The sequence below is a fragment of the Chinchilla lanigera genome, unplaced genomic scaffold (assembly GCF_000276665.1).
Source record: "Chinchilla lanigera isolate Chin_1 unplaced genomic scaffold, ChiLan1.0 scaffold00014, whole genome shotgun sequence".
In the NCBI taxonomy this organism is placed as follows: domain Eukaryota; kingdom Metazoa; phylum Chordata; class Mammalia; order Rodentia; family Chinchillidae; genus Chinchilla; species Chinchilla lanigera.
Window position 1 is genome coordinate 26,497,984 of NW_004955415.1, and position 16,035 is coordinate 26,514,018.

The 16,035-nt window shown below is 51.6% G+C and overlaps 1 protein-coding gene across 2 annotated transcripts in view; it reads right to left on the reverse strand.

Annotated features, from left to right (window-relative positions):
• Positions 1-9,397: 9,397 nt before the first annotated feature.
• Positions 9,398-16,035, reverse strand: part of Bfsp1 (beaded filament structural protein 1, filensin) — a 28,165-nt gene continuing 21,527 nt past the window's right edge. For both annotated transcript variants that reach the window (XM_005380906.2, XM_013512110.1), the window contains 3 exons: positions 15,163-15,383; positions 13,597-13,682; positions 9,398-10,509 (listed from right to left, as the gene is read on the reverse strand). In XM_005380906.2, the coding sequence (XP_005380963.1) occupies positions 9,560-10,509; positions 13,597-13,682; positions 15,163-15,383 (1,257 nt within the window). In that variant the 3' untranslated portion in view covers positions 9,398-9,559. The remainder of the gene's footprint in view (positions 10,510-13,596; positions 13,683-15,162; positions 15,384-16,035) is intronic.

The window sequence follows — 16,035 nt, forward strand, 5'->3', positions numbered from 1 at the left end:
CTCTGACCAACATGGTGTATTAGTCCCTTTCCTGTTGCTGGGACACAGTACCTGACACTCACAATTTAAAGAAGAAGAGATTTCATTGGGCTCATGGCTCCAGGGGGTTCAGTCCATGGCCAGCTGGCTCCAAGGCAGAACTTCATGGTGGAAGGGCTTGGCGGATCAAGTTGCCGAGCTCATGGTGTCCCTGAAGCAGTACAGGAGAACAGTGCCAGAGAGAAAGGAGCTAGGGACCAGAGAGATAGACCGAAGGCCACACCTCCACGACCCACCCAGACATACCCAGGAATATGCTTTACTAAACCCCTAGGTGGCTCCCACGCCAATCAAGTGGCTATAACTAAGCATAACCACCACACATGGTAACCCCTCGTCATGGACAGCCTGCTACAGACTAGCTGTACTCTACACAATCACATGCTAGTCCAGAAAAATCTCAGTAGTTCATTATAAAAATAATTCATAATTTTGTTCTCTGATACAGTATTCATCAACCGCAGCTAGTAAAATCCTAAGAAAGCCTCTGACAGAAAACTGAAAAAGCAAAGGGTATAGGTAAGCCCCAAAGTTGCACAGAGATGCTTCTAGTCAACGCTTAATTTTAGAGACTGAACCCCCAAAAATAAATTTCTTATGAACTTATTATTCTATGTCATCATTATTATCCTTACAAATTAGTAATGGGCTTTCATGGGGTCAATACATTCATTGATTAGAATGATTATGTGAAAACCACACAGTATAAAAGATACATTATGGGAAACAGGGAGATAGATCATTTGCAAATGGGAAGGGCATTAAGAGATGGAGGGAAGAGGAAGCAAGGAGAGGGGAAGGGGATCTAAAAAAATTAAGATGCATTACATACGTGCACCAGCTCCCCACAATGAATGTAATCATTATATACTGCACACTGTACTAATAAAATTTAGAGAGAGAGAGAGAAAGAAAGAGAAAAAGGAAGGAAGGAAGAAAAGAAAGAAAGAAAGAAAGAAAGAAAGAAAGAAAGAAAGAAAGAAAGAAAGAAAGAAAGAAAGAGAAAGAAAAAAGAAAAGAAAAGCTTCAAGACATATATCAAACTCTTTATATTTAGGGAGAGAGAACTGCTGAAGAAATTGTTGACCTCATAACAAGAATAGGTCTTTAGGGCTGGGGATTTAACTCAGCAGCACAGCACCTGCCTGGCAAGCACAACATCATGAGTTCAATTCCCAGTACCAGAAGAAAAACAACAAAAACAAAACAAAACAAAACAAAAAATAGGTCTTTCGAAGCAAAGAGTCTAACTTCCTACAAATTTCTAAAGATCAAGATGCAAAGGTTAGGGACAGTGGTACAAGATTAGGTTAGGTAGAGGTTAAAGAGTTCTAAAAGCTCTGGGAATTTGAAATACTATCAGCACAGAGCATCTCTCGGGCTGAATTGGTTGGAGCCAGCAAGTGGTTTTCTATCTCCAAAGAAAGAATGGGTCACCAGAAAGGGCAGAAGGAAAGAGACCACTCAGCAGTGTGGGGAGCTGGGGAAGGTGGACAGTCAGGTGGTGAAAGCTGGCAGACAGAGGCAGCGTATGGAACTCTGGTCCCTGAAGAGGAAAAGTTCATCAAAGATACAGACGGAGGCTCGGGGTGAGCCAGCCCCAAAAGGATGAGTCATCTCCTGCAAGGGTCCAGACTGTGGCCACCCACAGCCTCCCACGAACACTAATGCCTGCTTAAGTGATACGCACACAGGGGTCTACAGAAAGGGACCCCCCTTTTACACTGCAAATTAATCACCCAATACTTGGGTCTTTGCACTTGTCTCTTGCCCAGTTCATTGCACCCTTTCCTTGGGTTCAAAAAACTCTGATGAGATTTGGGTTCAGGTTGGACTTATAAGGAACCGAGAATCAAAGTCTGACCTGGGGTTAATTCTCTGAGCCAACGTGCCAGCTGTTTTTCTCTTAGAACTCAGAAAAGAGGCACTGTGAACATGCAGATAGAAGGAAAGGAGTGGGAAATGCACTGGGCCCGAAGAGATGATGACTCGTGCAGCTGAGTTGCCAGGGCTCAGTCCTGTGTGATCTGGGCTGCAGCCTGGAGGGAAGGTGGTTAGAACTCTCAGAGCACAGAGTTTCCAATTTCAGAAGAGCCCAGGGAGGCTGCCAAGTCCTCACCTAATGTCCACTGTCTCCGATTCCCACCAGGGAGCTTTCAACGCCTTCTGCCCTCCCTGACCTGGTGAGCCACACCTCGTACTGTCCTAAAGGCATCCCTCTATGCCACAGGGACATCCCCTGGGTTAGTCCAAGCTGGAGGTGCAAACATACTTTTTCCTCTACTGGTCCCATGCCCGAAGACTGCTGACTGGCCACGGGCGACAGGGAAGCCACCTGGTAAACTCCTGGTTCAAGCACAAGGCTAAAGGGCTAGTGTGGCTATCGAGGGCCCTGCAGAGTGGAGTTATGGGAATAAATCACTCTTTAAATAAAACATAAGTTGATGGCGCTTTTGTGCATTTATCCATGCCTAAGAAAATGAAGCTAAGAATTTGTATTCATCAAGGTACCTGAATGACAATGCCGTTTGTCATTAAGGTGCCCTTTGTCACTTGCACCAGCTTGTCCCAACCACAAACCTGTGACAGGGAATGGAAGGATGAGCCTGACTGTAATGGCTGCTTGAAGATCTTTCCCTGAAGGGTCCAAGTCAAGGACAGAACTGAATGTCATTCCCCAACAGGAGAGCAGGAGGACGTCAGCAGGGATGCCAGCTGAGATGTGACTTCCAGTGTGCAAACTAGATTTGGTAGCAGACCTGTTGGTCCATCAGGGAGTCAGAAAATTGGGCCAGATCCTGCCAGCCTGGTTTTGGGGGTACCGCTGTGTTGGAAGCAGCCACACCCGTGTGCTGTGGCACTGGCAGCACCATGTTCTGACAGCAGAGTCCAGCCAGAGAAGCGACTGTGGGGTATCCGGAGGAAAGGCCCCACCCTGCGCCCTATATCTTATTGGCCCACTGTGTTGTCACCTGAGGGTTTCACTGCTGCCAATGGCCAGCCGCTCTGTCTCTGCCTACGGCCGTTGTGCTAGTGCAGAGATGCACCAGGCCTCGTGTGCAGCAGGTGGGGGAGCATCAAGGTACCTGAGCCATGACTCCCTTTGTTATAAAGTGCCAAAGACTGGGTGAGTTCTACAGTGCTACCTTCCTAGGAAGACAGATGGAAGCTGCAGAAGAGAGGTCTCAGCTTCCTCATCTTTGGCTGGGACGATGTAAAGATGGTCTACTTAGCCTCTCCAAAGGTTGCGGGGTGGAGCCCCACTTGCCGGCCATAGTGGCCTGCTCATTCACGCACCCCATGCCAACACGTGCCTCCCCGTCTCACGCTCCAGTCCTCCACAGTCAGGAGACAGAAACCATCACTGTGACCCTAGCAGAATTGAAAATTTAAAAGCACCATAAACAGAATATAAAGATCTGTTACTATGGGGTTGGTCCAGCCCCAATCTCCTAAATGAGTGGACAGTGAATGGTTTAAATAAAAGAGGTCAGTAGTATGATTCTGCAGCATTCAGGAAGGTCAGAGCACCCTCTCTCTCCCTCCTTCTCTCTCCCCACCTCCCGTAAAGACAAAGAGCTCCACCAGATAACCCATATTAATTTGATTTTCAAACAAAGGAAGGGACACTGAGGCAAGGCAGGAACTGAGCAGAACCTTGGGAAGTTAGTTTAAAGACTTCTCCAAGCAGTAAATTTTGCCAATTAACAAAAAAAAAAAAAAAAAAAAAAAGGCGGCGGGGCTGGGGATTTAGCTCAGCGGCAAAGCGCCTGCCTGGCAAGCACAAGGTCGTGAGTTCGGTTCCCGGTACCAGAGAAAAACAAAAAAAAAAAAAAAAAAAAAAAAAAAAAAAGGCGGCGGGGCTGGGGATTTAGCTCAGCGGCAAAGCCCTGCCTGGCAAGCACAAGGTCGTGAGTTCGGTTCCCGGTACCAGAGAAAAACAAAAACAAACAAAAAAATTTTGCCAATTAAGAGGACTGTTTGACCTCTAAGGTTCCAGAGCAACTTTATTGCTCTGGAATACAGGGTATCAGAGTGGTGTCAGCAGCCTGTGTCCTTGGCTGCCTCATCTGTGGTGAGATCTTGACTTCAGAGCACTATGCATATGAGCTTTTCCAACACAGCCAGAGGTCCCCATGTTCAGCAACTTAACCCTGTACATCCTGGTCTCCAACATGTTACCTGTGTGCTAGTCAGCTCTCTGTGGTGGTAACAAAATACCTGTGGTAACAATTTAAAAGAAGAAAGGTTTAGTTCATGTTTCAGAGATTTCAGTCCATGGTCAGCTAGTTCCATTGCTTTTAGCCTTGTGGCAAAGCAGAACATCATGGCAGAAGGATGTGCGGGAGGAAAACTGCTCACCCCATGGCATCCCAAGAAGCTAAGAGAGACAGACAGAGAGAAAAGGGCTTGGCACCAGATACAGTCTCCACGGTCCACCCCCATGATCCCTCCTTTCATCCCAGCCCCGCCTCCTGTTCCCATCATCTCCCAATAAAGCCATCAAAGTATGATCTCATCTGCTGGGCATGGTGGTGCATGCCTGTAATCCCAGCACCTGGGAATTGAGGCAGGAGGACTGCCATATTTGAGGGCAGCCTGAGCTGCCTAACAAGACCCTGTCTCAAAAAACAAAACAAATAAACAAAAAGGTATGATTGAGTCAGAGCGCTCAAGAGCCAATCACTTCCCCAAAAGCTTAGCTGGCAGCCATGCCTTTAGCATGAGTTTGCGGGGGAATTTTTAATCGAAACCACAGCACTTAATTGATTCAAAGACTGAAAAGAACACAAGCAGCACACAGCTCAGGGAGTCTAAGGTTGTGGGAGTTGGGGGCTCACAGGGAAGCTGCCCCTTCACTGTGAGAGGGGGCAGGCAGCACGCCTCCAGCCTGGAGTGATCCCACAGCCACTGGGCCTTCACCACCTGGAGCACCAGGGTGGCACAGAAGCACACCCATCAGGACCTGAAAGCTGGTGGGCTGTGCCTGAGCAGGTGAAGCCAGAAGAGACTCTGGTGGAGTCCACCCTGGTCCTGACAGCCTGCTGGCCATCTGAACTGAGCCCAGACTCTGGGACAAAGGCCAGGTGGCTCCCGCAAAGCTTCTCTCTCTAGCACATGAGCCCAGGAAAGTTAACCTCATAAAAGTAATGCTTGGAGGTCTCAAGGCCGAGCTGATCTCCAAGCTGAGCAACTGAGAAGACACAGTAGCTGGGTGGGACTGGCCAAGGACCCCTGGTGCACCTGAGCTGCTCCGGTCCACCAGAATTCAGGATGCAACCAGCTCCCTCCCCAAAGAGAGAAGATGGAATTATAACATATGATGGAAAATATAGTGCTTGTTTAAATAAAAAAAAATTATTACAGTAAAAGTCACATTACCATTAACTCCCCCCTCCCAAAGTACTCATTCTCACCTCAGACACACTTGTCCCATCGTTCTTGCCACTTTCTGCAGCAGTTCTGGAAGTCCTCTCTCCTGAGTGTCTTTAGTTACACTGTCCCAGCTGCCTCTGTGCCCTGAATTGATTCAGAACATTGACTTTCGTGGCCATTTCAATTTTAGGAAAGAGCCAGCAGTTGCACAGTGCCTGACCTGCTGAATAAGGTGGATGAGACACCCTCGTGTTTTCACGAACCTGTTGTTGTCCGGCCCTTGGCAGCATCATTTACCATGCTTTTAATCACACCTCAAAAAGACGCTCAGCAAAGAACACTCCCAGAAGTGCTTCAGAAAGTGGCCAGAGTAATGTGATGAGTATGTTGGAAGCTAGAGGCAATACTTTGAGGGGGAATAATGGCAATGTGACATCTGCTATAGTCATTTTTTCAACTTCACTATTCAACGTAATTTTTGATTCACCAGTATCATGCTACTGGAGGCCGAGGAAGGAGGCCCAAGGAGGCAAGACCGGATCTCTGAGCATGGTGTCAAGGCGCCAGTGTGGCACCTCCTCGGCCACTGCCATGGGCCAGTTCTGCAAATGCAAAGAATGGAAAGTGGACACCTCACTCGCCAGCAAGGGCCGGTGAAGAGGAAAAGGGCCACCGCTTCCCTCTCTTCAGGCTGCTGGAATAGGAAGTTACATGCTGGGGAGCTTGTAAGGAACAGAAAACAATTTCCCACAGGAAACGGGATGCCCAAAGGGACGACAAGGACAGCTTTGGTGCCTGGTGAGGCCCAGATCCTGGCTCAGGGTCCTCTTTTAGAGGAGAACTAACCTTGTGCAGAGGACCGCTCGCCCCCTAAAGGCCCCATATCCCAATGCCCTGAGAGTGGGGGGCTCAGCATATGAATCCAGTGTGACACGAACGTTCGGACTGCAACAAAAGCATCACCAGGGTGATGTGGACAGGAACAAAGAGCAAGGGGAAGTGGCAGGTGGGCCCTCCCCGCCATCCCCCTACTCCACTCCATTCCACTCCTGCAGCATCCCACGCTCCCACCCCACACCTCAAGCCTCCTGATAGAAGCCAGCAAGACAGGGACAGGGTTGAGGCTGCAGAGTCCCGGCCCCAAGCCTCCAGAGAAGGCAGGTGTGGAGCACAGCAGGAGCTCGCAGAGCCCAGCACACGCTGAGCTTCCTGCCATTGCCGACTCAGCAAGCCACCTGTACCCAGACCTTGCAGAGGGTAAATTCGAGCCTGAGCAGCTTCTCTGTCAGCGCCGAACCCCCATGGTGCAGGGATCACTGAGGTCCTGGGGGCTCCAGGCCACAGGAACTAACTCAAAACTGTGAAACAGCACTCAGGAAGGAAAGCTGGAAGAGATGACCAAGGACAGGCACTGCAGTTCAGGTGGGGACCTAGGTACACAGCAGGGACAAGCAGGTGCCTCGAGGGATGCCCTGCAAAGGCCCTGCCCAGCACAGTGGGTCCCAGTTTCAATGTACGGGGACCTCACATTTCAAACCGAGAGCAATTGATTGGGTCTGACTGGCATAATTTGGGGCACCTGTCCAGCCTGAGGCCAGAGAAGGGCAGATGTCTCGAGTGGCAGTGTGGTCGGGCTGCACATGGGAGGGACAGCTGCTCGATATCACCTCAAGAGTGGCCCAAGAGGCCGTGCAGGGAACGCAGTGAGGCCAAGCAGCTGTGTCCGGTTGGATCCTCCGGAAGCCGACCGTGAGACAGAGGCCAAGGGCAAGCAGTTTTGTAGAAAGGAAGCTGTGTGCAGCAGAGCAGAATGTGAGACGGGCCAGGGAGGAGCCCCATGGGGCACAGGGCTAAGCAAGCTTCTCCGTGGGCTTTGAGGTTCAAACCCGCAGGGAACACCCCAGAGCGAGCCAACGCTGCACCCCACCCCGTGTCCTCCCACAGAGGGTGAAGAGCTGCATCTTTGCCACCAGGCCCCGGCCAGGTTGGCTGAGGGCAGCCTGGGACGCTCAAGCTTCCCAGGAGCCCACAGACCCAGGGTGTGCAGCAGGTAGCACAGAAGCGCAGTGCCTGCAGGAGAAGCCTGGAGCATGCACGGAACTCAGCAGAGCTCCCAGCCCGACCTCCCACCTCACCTCAGCTCACCTCACCACCTCCCACAGCCGCTCCAGTGTCATTTCTCCCCCCACTTCCTGCCCCAGGGCCTTTGCACTTGCCCTCAGATCTGTACAGGGCCCATTTCTGATCCAGCTCACATATCACCTCCTCTATGGGGTCCTCCCTGGACCACCCCATCCCAAGTAGACTTGGTCACTATTCATCAAGGTCTCCAATTCCCTCACTTCATTTCCTGCTGGCTTGTGCGCTTTCTTCCTCCCCGACATCAGGTCTCCCTGTGCAGGGCCACACCTGATCATCCCTGCTGTCTCTCCAGTGCCCAGCACTGAGCCTGGTACACAGTAGACCCCTCATCCGTTTGTCTTGGTTGGTTGAATACAAGAGAAAAATGACCTTTCATCCCAGCCTCTTTAGATACTGTGAACACAGTCCCAAAACTAAAAAGAGCCAGTGGGGAAAGGGAAAGGGTGTGCAGTGCTGTTGATGTTGAATTGGATGGACACGCCAGCCCAAATTCCTGCATCCTGAGGTCCCATGGGCGTCCGCCGTTCTCGCTTAGGCTTTTAAGTTATAAATATTTCAAACAGGGGGATGCAGCAGGTTCTCCATTCATCTTTTAGAAAGAACAGAAGCATATTTCTTTCCTGAACTCAAAACCTCAAAGGCATTTAGAACAAGACGGTCTAAGGCCTTAAGTAGAAAGGACAGGTGACTCTGTTCAGCATTCTGCCGTTCTTAACGAAGAACCGCAGCGTCGCTGGAGGCGCTGTCAATTTTCTCTCACAACCTGCAGTTGCTTTCCCAGCTGCTTTCCTTAAGGCCAATGCAATAATCCACTTCCGCACATGGACTCGGGGTCCCTGGTGCCTTCTGCAGCAGCTCCCGGAAGCAGCAGCAGCTTTTAACTGGTATCAGGTAAAATGGGCTTCTGACTCTCAGTAGGAAAATGGATGCTTACAGGCAACAAAAAGTTTTGTGGGCTGAGGGTAGAGCTCAGGGCAGGGTTCATGTCAAGCAAGTACAAGGACCTGGACTCTATCCCCAGCACACAAAGAAAGTCTTGGTGAAGATCCTGGCTTTGTGTCACTTGTGTTTCTTAGGATGCAGCACAGTAAATACTTGGATGCCCCATGTGACCGGGCTGTGGGCCCCATTGAAGTCATTACTAAATCTGAGAAACATCCCCAAAAGCCAACCAGCACACAGCAGGAGCTCGAAGAATGCTCATCAGACCAATCCACTCACCGCCAACCTGGGAATTATGCAGCAACACTCACGTTTGCTTTTGGAACCAATGCTCTGAGTGAGAAAACTGTAAGGTTGCACCCCACAGCCCACACGGGGGCAGAGGGTGCTGTACCCTGCCTGCCTCGGTCCCCCGGACTTGCTCCTTCCACACACTTCCAGGCCGACTTCCAAAGGCTGCCACCTGGACTTCTGCACCCGAGGGCCTTGCTGAGGTCCTGAGACCACACCTCCCACTCCTGGCAGCAGTTGGCAGCCCCACACCCAAGCCCCACCACCCGCCCAGCACAGAGTGACCCTGAGGCACACGCTCCCCAGTCCTCTGAGCGAAGCAATCTGGCGCCTCGCTTCTCCCTGCTGTTCCACAGGAACCCTGGCATCTGACCATGTGCCAGCTTCCAGGGGAGCCCAAGCTGTGCTGCACGGACTCCTGTGGAAATGGACTGAAAGGGGCCGAGGTCATCACGAGCATCTTTCCACGAGAAACCCAGACGCCCTGACAGGGAATGTGCACGTGAAGAAGGGTGTGAGGACCCGCTGGGGACCACAGGAGCCAGCACCCTTGTCCTGAGCACGGCAACCCCTGCTTTCCTATGGCCCTGAGGGATGACACAAGGCATAGAGTGCAAGCAAAGAAAACATTTTAATGCAGGTTCCCCAACAGCGCCAATGAGTCATCTACAGTAGAAGCCACACGGGAACCTCACTCTTACCAGGCGCCCTAGGATATCAAAGCATCCCCTACAGCGGCCCACAGATCCTCCCACTGAGCCCAGCCATCCTAGGAGCCTTTCTCTTCTGACTTCTTATTCGCCTTCATCTTCCCCATCACGGTCTCCACAACCACCGAGGTCTCCTCGTACGTCTCAATGCTCTCCGTTGAAATCTGCTCGATGGATTCCACCACTTCCACCTTCTTAAAAGCCATGGCCCTGGGAAGGCTCCTTTCTGGCCGGCTGCTGCTCTTCCCCTCCGCTGCACCCTGAGTGGGCCGGGGCCCTGGAGGCGGGGGTGCAGATGGTTCCTCTGGACCCGGTATGATCACAGGACAGGGTTTCCTAGGGCTCTCCTCTTCCTTCTGGCCCTGATCCTTCACCCCAGGGCCTTTCGGTTCCTGGGCTTTTATCTCTTTCCCCTTGTCTGCAGACTGCTGGCTTCCTGTGTCTTCCTCTTCGCCCCCCTGAGGGCCCCCCGGCCCGTTCTCCGAAGGTGAGGTGGGCTGCTCAGGAGTGGGTTCCGCCCCGCCATCACCACGCACGGAGCCATCCTCAATGGAAATCACCACCCTGCCTCTGGTGGGGATGGAAGAGGAGGAGAAGCCGGGGTCCACGTAGCCGGCGTCCCCTGTGACCAGTATGTGGCGCCCTTTGGTGTAGAGGTCAGTGGGCGGCTCGGGCGCAGGCTCCTTGTGGGCCTTCACTCTCTCCTCGACCATCTTGCGTAGTTTCCCGAAGGCTTTGCTTATCTGCCCCCCGTCTGGCACATCCTCCGGACCCCCCTCCTGGGCTGGGGAGTCTGCTTCTCCACCCCCTGACTCATACTTGGATTCAGCCTTCTCTTTGGTCACCCCCTGCCCCGGCTTTGGGTCTTCCAGATCTTTTGCCGGGACATCGTCCAGAGTTTCATCTGCTTTGTCCTGAGCCATGATCTCCTTCTTCCGTGGAACATTCTTGGGGAGGCCTCTTTGCCTCAGTTTAGCTGCGGCAATGTCCTGCACAGCCCTGGTGAGATCTGACAAAAAAAACAAAGACAAAAGCACAGGCAGTAACTCCAGTGTCACTGTCAATGAAAGAAAATGAAAATGTACTTGCTGAAAACTATGCTGATGGCTCTAGAAGTGTCTAGCACAGGGTGGGGCAAACACAGGGTGGGGGACCTGCAGGAGGACCTCAGTGGGAGCAACACTCCTATCCCCTCTTGAGCTCATGGAGGGCATCTGGATCTGCAGACCGAACCCAGGAACCCACTCCACAAGGTCCTTCATCTGACTCCTCAAAGGAAGGACGACAGAGCTGCCCTGGCCTCTGACACATTCAGATGGCCTCAGGTTTGACATGGAATCACCACAGTGTATCTCCCTCATCCACCTTCATCCCAGCAACCTGAACAAACACGGCCCTCCTCGGTCAGCAGCCCTTCCTCCTGCGCCAACAGGAGAAGCGGTGCTACTAACTCAGAAACGACAGGAACCCCCGCCCACACGCTTATGCATCCCCTCACATTTCTAGCTGAAAGGAAAAACCAGAAGATGAAGAAAACATGCAGAAATTTTACCCTGCCTCATCTCCAAGGCTCTCTAGCACCTCTCACGCAGTGCTTTTGGAAGCTTCTCACCCTAAAGGTCTTTTCCATCGCTTCCTACCAGTCCCCCCACGTCATGGTTTGGAGCTAAAGTGTTCCCCAAAAGCCTCATGCACTTGGAGGGAGATTGGATCGTGGGTGCACCACACGCGCCATTCATCCGTGGATGAGTCGTGGCTGAATGTGCTGGGAGGAGGTGGGGCCCGGTTGGAGCTGGTCCCTGGGGTATGACCTGCAAGTGTGTGTTCTAGTCCCGGCTTTCTCTCTCTCTGCCCTGTCTCTCTCTCTCTCCTTGATGGTGGCCATGGGTTGAGCACCTTTTCCTCCACCATGCCCTTCTACCATGCCATTTCTGATGTGGAGCCAGCCCACCAGGGACCGAACTCACTGAGACTGTGGGTGTCTGGTATTTTGTCCTAGAGATGGGAAAATGACTCATGCACCCCAGGACTAAGACAGGCAGAGCACCAGCCCTTGGCATGGGCTGACCCACCATGGGGCCAACCAGGGGAGCCCAAAAGGGCAGCAACAGTCAGGAAGCCAGAAAGAGGAAGGGGCTGCAGAGAGGGACCCCTCAGAGGACAGCTGGTCTTGGAGAAGGGTGCTCACAGGCCAGCCATGGAATTCAGGTGTTATGGTTGATACATCATGTCCACTTGAGGAGTCTAGAAGCTTAACTAAGTAACTCAGCTGTTCTACATCCTAGGGTGAAAAGGACACGCCCTTCCTGCTCTAGGATGTTGTTCATCATGTCAATTTGAAAAGTTTAGAAGGTTAAATGAGTGACTGAGCCTGTGCAGGAGGAGGGCATGGAGATGATGTGAGTGCTACACGCCCCTGGGTGGGCGGAGCCTGCTTACAGTATAGGGGAGGAAAAGAGACGTGTTGCTCTCCCATTTTGCTCTTATTGCTTTGCTACCTTTCGCTGCCATGAACGGTTGTCCTCTGCCATGTGCCACTCTGCCTTGGAGCCAGCCAAGTATGGACAGAACCTCCACAAACTATGAGCTAAATAAACCTTTCCTTCCTTAATTTTGGGCATTGGGTATTTTGTCTCAGCAACAAGAGAAAAGTAACGAAGACACCAGGGTCTCTGCAAAAGGAAAATGTGAGGCCCCTTGCTCCAAATTCATTTCAGGACAGTGACAGCAGAGCACCAAGCCATGCTTGGTCCCTTCAGAGTGCAGACTGTGTAGGGCTGCTTGCCTGTGGAGTGGCTTGGGGAGTGTGGCAGCAGAGTGCTGTCCTTCCAGCCATGTTCTGACTCTGCGCTCAGGGCACAGACCCCTGAGCTATCTGGGAAACAGGGATCAGGGGCCCTATAAGATCGGGCAGTCCCACTGTGGGCACTGAACCCAGAGCACAGAAATCAGCGTGACCACAACTCTGTCCACAACAGCCAGGACAGATCAATCCCGGAGCCCAGCGGCTGATGCGCAGGTAAAGAGGCGGAGTGCACACACAGGACAGAACCCAGGCAGCCTCTGCAAGAAGGAACTGCCATCATGTGACACATGTGGATGGAATCGCAGAACACCAGCTAAGTGAACGAGCCAGGCACAGGGAGGCAAAGGTCACGGGATCCCACGGTGGAATCTCAAATGTTCTCACCACAAAAGATGTCATGTGTCTGCGGAGAGTAACATGGTAACTAGCTCGATTTAATTATTCCACCGTGATTGTAGATTGTGACGTCACTTTGTGCCCCATAGATTTATACAACCATAAATTACCAACTCATAATAAAAATAAATTACAATAAAAGTAAAAAAATAAAAATAAAAGCCCTGTGAGCATCAGTGTTACCACCTTTTCTTTTCTCCTAAAACACTGTGTTGTCCAGATCCAAGAGACCTCTCATGGAGGGGTGAACCATTCCAAAAAGACCAGATACCAGAGGCAAAGCCACATTTTATAAACAGCTTGTCCCCACTCCAATTTTGTTCTTTGATTTTTTTTTTTTTTAAATGGTCTCACTACATTGCTCAGACCATCTCTGTACTCCTGAGCTCAAATAACCTTCTTGCCTCAGCTTCTCAAGTAGCTGAACTCCAGGCAGGCAAACCCAGCCTCTGCTCAGTCTTGAAGGGAAGGGAGGAAGAATAAAAACTGAGCATCTAGCCTGCACCAGACACTGGATTCTTGAGCTATGCAAAAGCGAATGCATTTCATAAGGGCAGAATACAATCCAGGGCCCATTCCGGCCTGCAGTAAAGAAGCAGGAGGCAAAAACAGAATGGTACCTCCTCCCAATTAAATGCCCCGGGTCGGGGACGGCATTCCCCAGGTGGGCTGTTCCCCTAGCCACGTTTCTCCTTCGAAAGTTCTCGGCTTGGTCATTGAGTGGCCAAGGGAGCAGATCAGAGAAGTGAGAAAGGGACCCCCATAAAGTATTTGATGTCCAGATGGGTCGGAAGGCACGTAAATGTCGGTCAGAACCGAGCCCTCGTGGCTTTTCCCGTTTTTTTTTTTTTTTCCAAGGAGAAATAAGCAGCGGTGGCGGCGGGGGAGTGTTACCTTTCCCGCCGGGTCCCAGGCTGAGCGCGGTCCTGTGGCTCGGGGTGAACAGGGTGACTGGAGTCTCCATGAAGGCGGAGCTCAGCCTGGCAGAAAGAAACAGCCTTTAAGTCCCGGCCTAAAGAGGCTCTCTCTAGGGCCAGGGATGTAGCTCTGCAGCATAAGTGCTTGCCTGGCAAGCCTGAGGTCATGAGTTCAATTCCAGTACCAAAAAAAACAAAAAGCGGCTCTCTCTGGATCAAAGCAGCATCTGACTGCAAGCTGATGAGCACATAGGCACTTACACACTGGACAGGGACATCATTCCTCCAAGTTCGAGGCCTGTACTGCAGAATAGCTGTGGGGACCCTGCAAGGGACACTTACAATGTAAAGAGTCACTGCTCTGTGGGACAGGAGCTTCCTGCTGCTTTTTTGTTGTCGTTTTTGTTTTTTAATTAAAGAGCAGCCAACCCAGGCTGAAATATTTAGGGCCAAAAGGATACTGTAACTCCAACTTGCTTTAAAAAATACCCCCACGTGGTAGTGCATGCTTATAATCCCAGCACTCGGGAGGCTGAGGCAGGAGGATCGGTGCAAGTTTGAGACCAGCCTGGGCTACAAAGTGAGCTCAAGAACAGCCTGGACTGCATAATGAGACCCTGCCTCAAAAAGACTAATTTAACTAACTAAAAAAATAATATCAGTTTCCTTTAACATAGGAAAATGTTAAAGCAATTGAAATAAAATATACCCAAGTGGGTAGAGTATTCAGGACCTCCTCCTCCCGTTCTTGTCAGAAGTCACTAACAAACCCACCCAGGAGAAGCCTGTTAACTTGCAGGGATACTCTGCTCCCACAGCAAAAATGTGCACAAGGACATTTAAGTGCAGTTCGAGGCTCGACTTCATAAATGTGCTTGTAAAGCGCGTGCAGAGACATACAAGTAACGGGGAACCGCCCACAACAGGCTGACTGTACCTAGGGAAGGGAAAGAAAGCCCTGCTCTGCCCACTGCACAATGGAGCACTCACACGGAGATTGGGCACAGGGAAGAGATGGCCCCTTGGGGTTTCTGCAGGGGAGGGGGCTGCTCTCAACTCAAACCCCAAAAATGGGGGAGGAAGGCGCTGAACCAGAGGAGCACAACCCCACCTCACCTGTTCTCCAAGGACATGTGGACGTGGATGTCAACATCAGCTCAAGGGAAGGAATTCAATAACTGGGGTCCAAGTCATAGCTCCGTGATGGAGTAATGCTGTTACAGCCAAGGGACCCGGCCAGAGGGGACAGCACCAATCCCGCCAAGCACTGCCAGACCGAGTCCCCAGGGCCCAGTGGGCACAAGGCAGCCTTCTCGGGAGGCCCTCTCTGATCCCCCTCTGTGGGGTCTCAAGCACCCGCCCATCACCCCCCTCCCCCACCCCTAGGCTCCAAATCCACTGTCTCTGTCTGGCCCTTAGAGCTCCACGAGGTCAGGGATTTTGTATGCCTTCCCCACCACCTCTCCACTGCCCAGAACCGCGCTCAGCCCACAGCAGGGAGCTGTGGGATCCCGACCGGGACGCGGGGCACAGGTGACCGCACCTGTTGCCTTCGATCTCCAGGATGCGCTGATAGCGGTCCAGCTCGTTCTTCAGGGTCTGCTGGGCCACGGCCATCTGCCGGCAGTCGTACGACGTCTTCTCCAGCGTCCGCTCGGCTTCCTCGATCTCCCTCCGCAGGCTGTCGATCTGCTCGTTGTACAGCTGGATCTCGTCGTCGTAACACTCGTGGGCGTTCTTAATCGCCTGGTCCAGGGCGGCGGTCTGCGGGCACAGACACTGGAAGGAACCCGCCCGCCCTCTCCCGACATGCACTGGCGGCCCCAGCGCTCGCGCACTGGGATAGGAACTTTTTGCTTCTTCATTTGTTTCTCCGCGAGGGACAGATTAGCAGTGATCGATTTTGGAATCTGCACCAAACAGCAACGTGGAAACCGCACACCTGGAACCAACAGCGCCACCCTCTGGGGTGAACCCGAAAGATAAAAAGAAGTCTTCCATTCATGAATTAGTATCCAAATAAAGTCCGTCCTTCGCACTTAAGGACAGCATTGGTGGCGAGCCAAAGCAACCCGTGAAAAGAGCACACGCTGAAGAGACAAGATGCTAACTTCACTGATAACTAAGAGGAAAAGCTTCCGGGTTCTTTTTTAGCCACTAAGGTACTTTAATTTTCTCCTGAGTTTGGGTCAGCAGAATTACATTTATGCTTTGCTAGCTAAAAATGTGTGTGCGAGTTTGTTATATATGAAGTAATGTTAGATGCCCAACACTCAGGAGCCCTGGGCCCAATCTCCCGCCCCAGTAAAATGATGATGATGATGATGATGATGATGATGATACACAGGCAATCCTCTCTGCATATTAATAAACACAAATAAAAACTAAGGTAGGGAAAGCCAGGGATTTAGCTCAG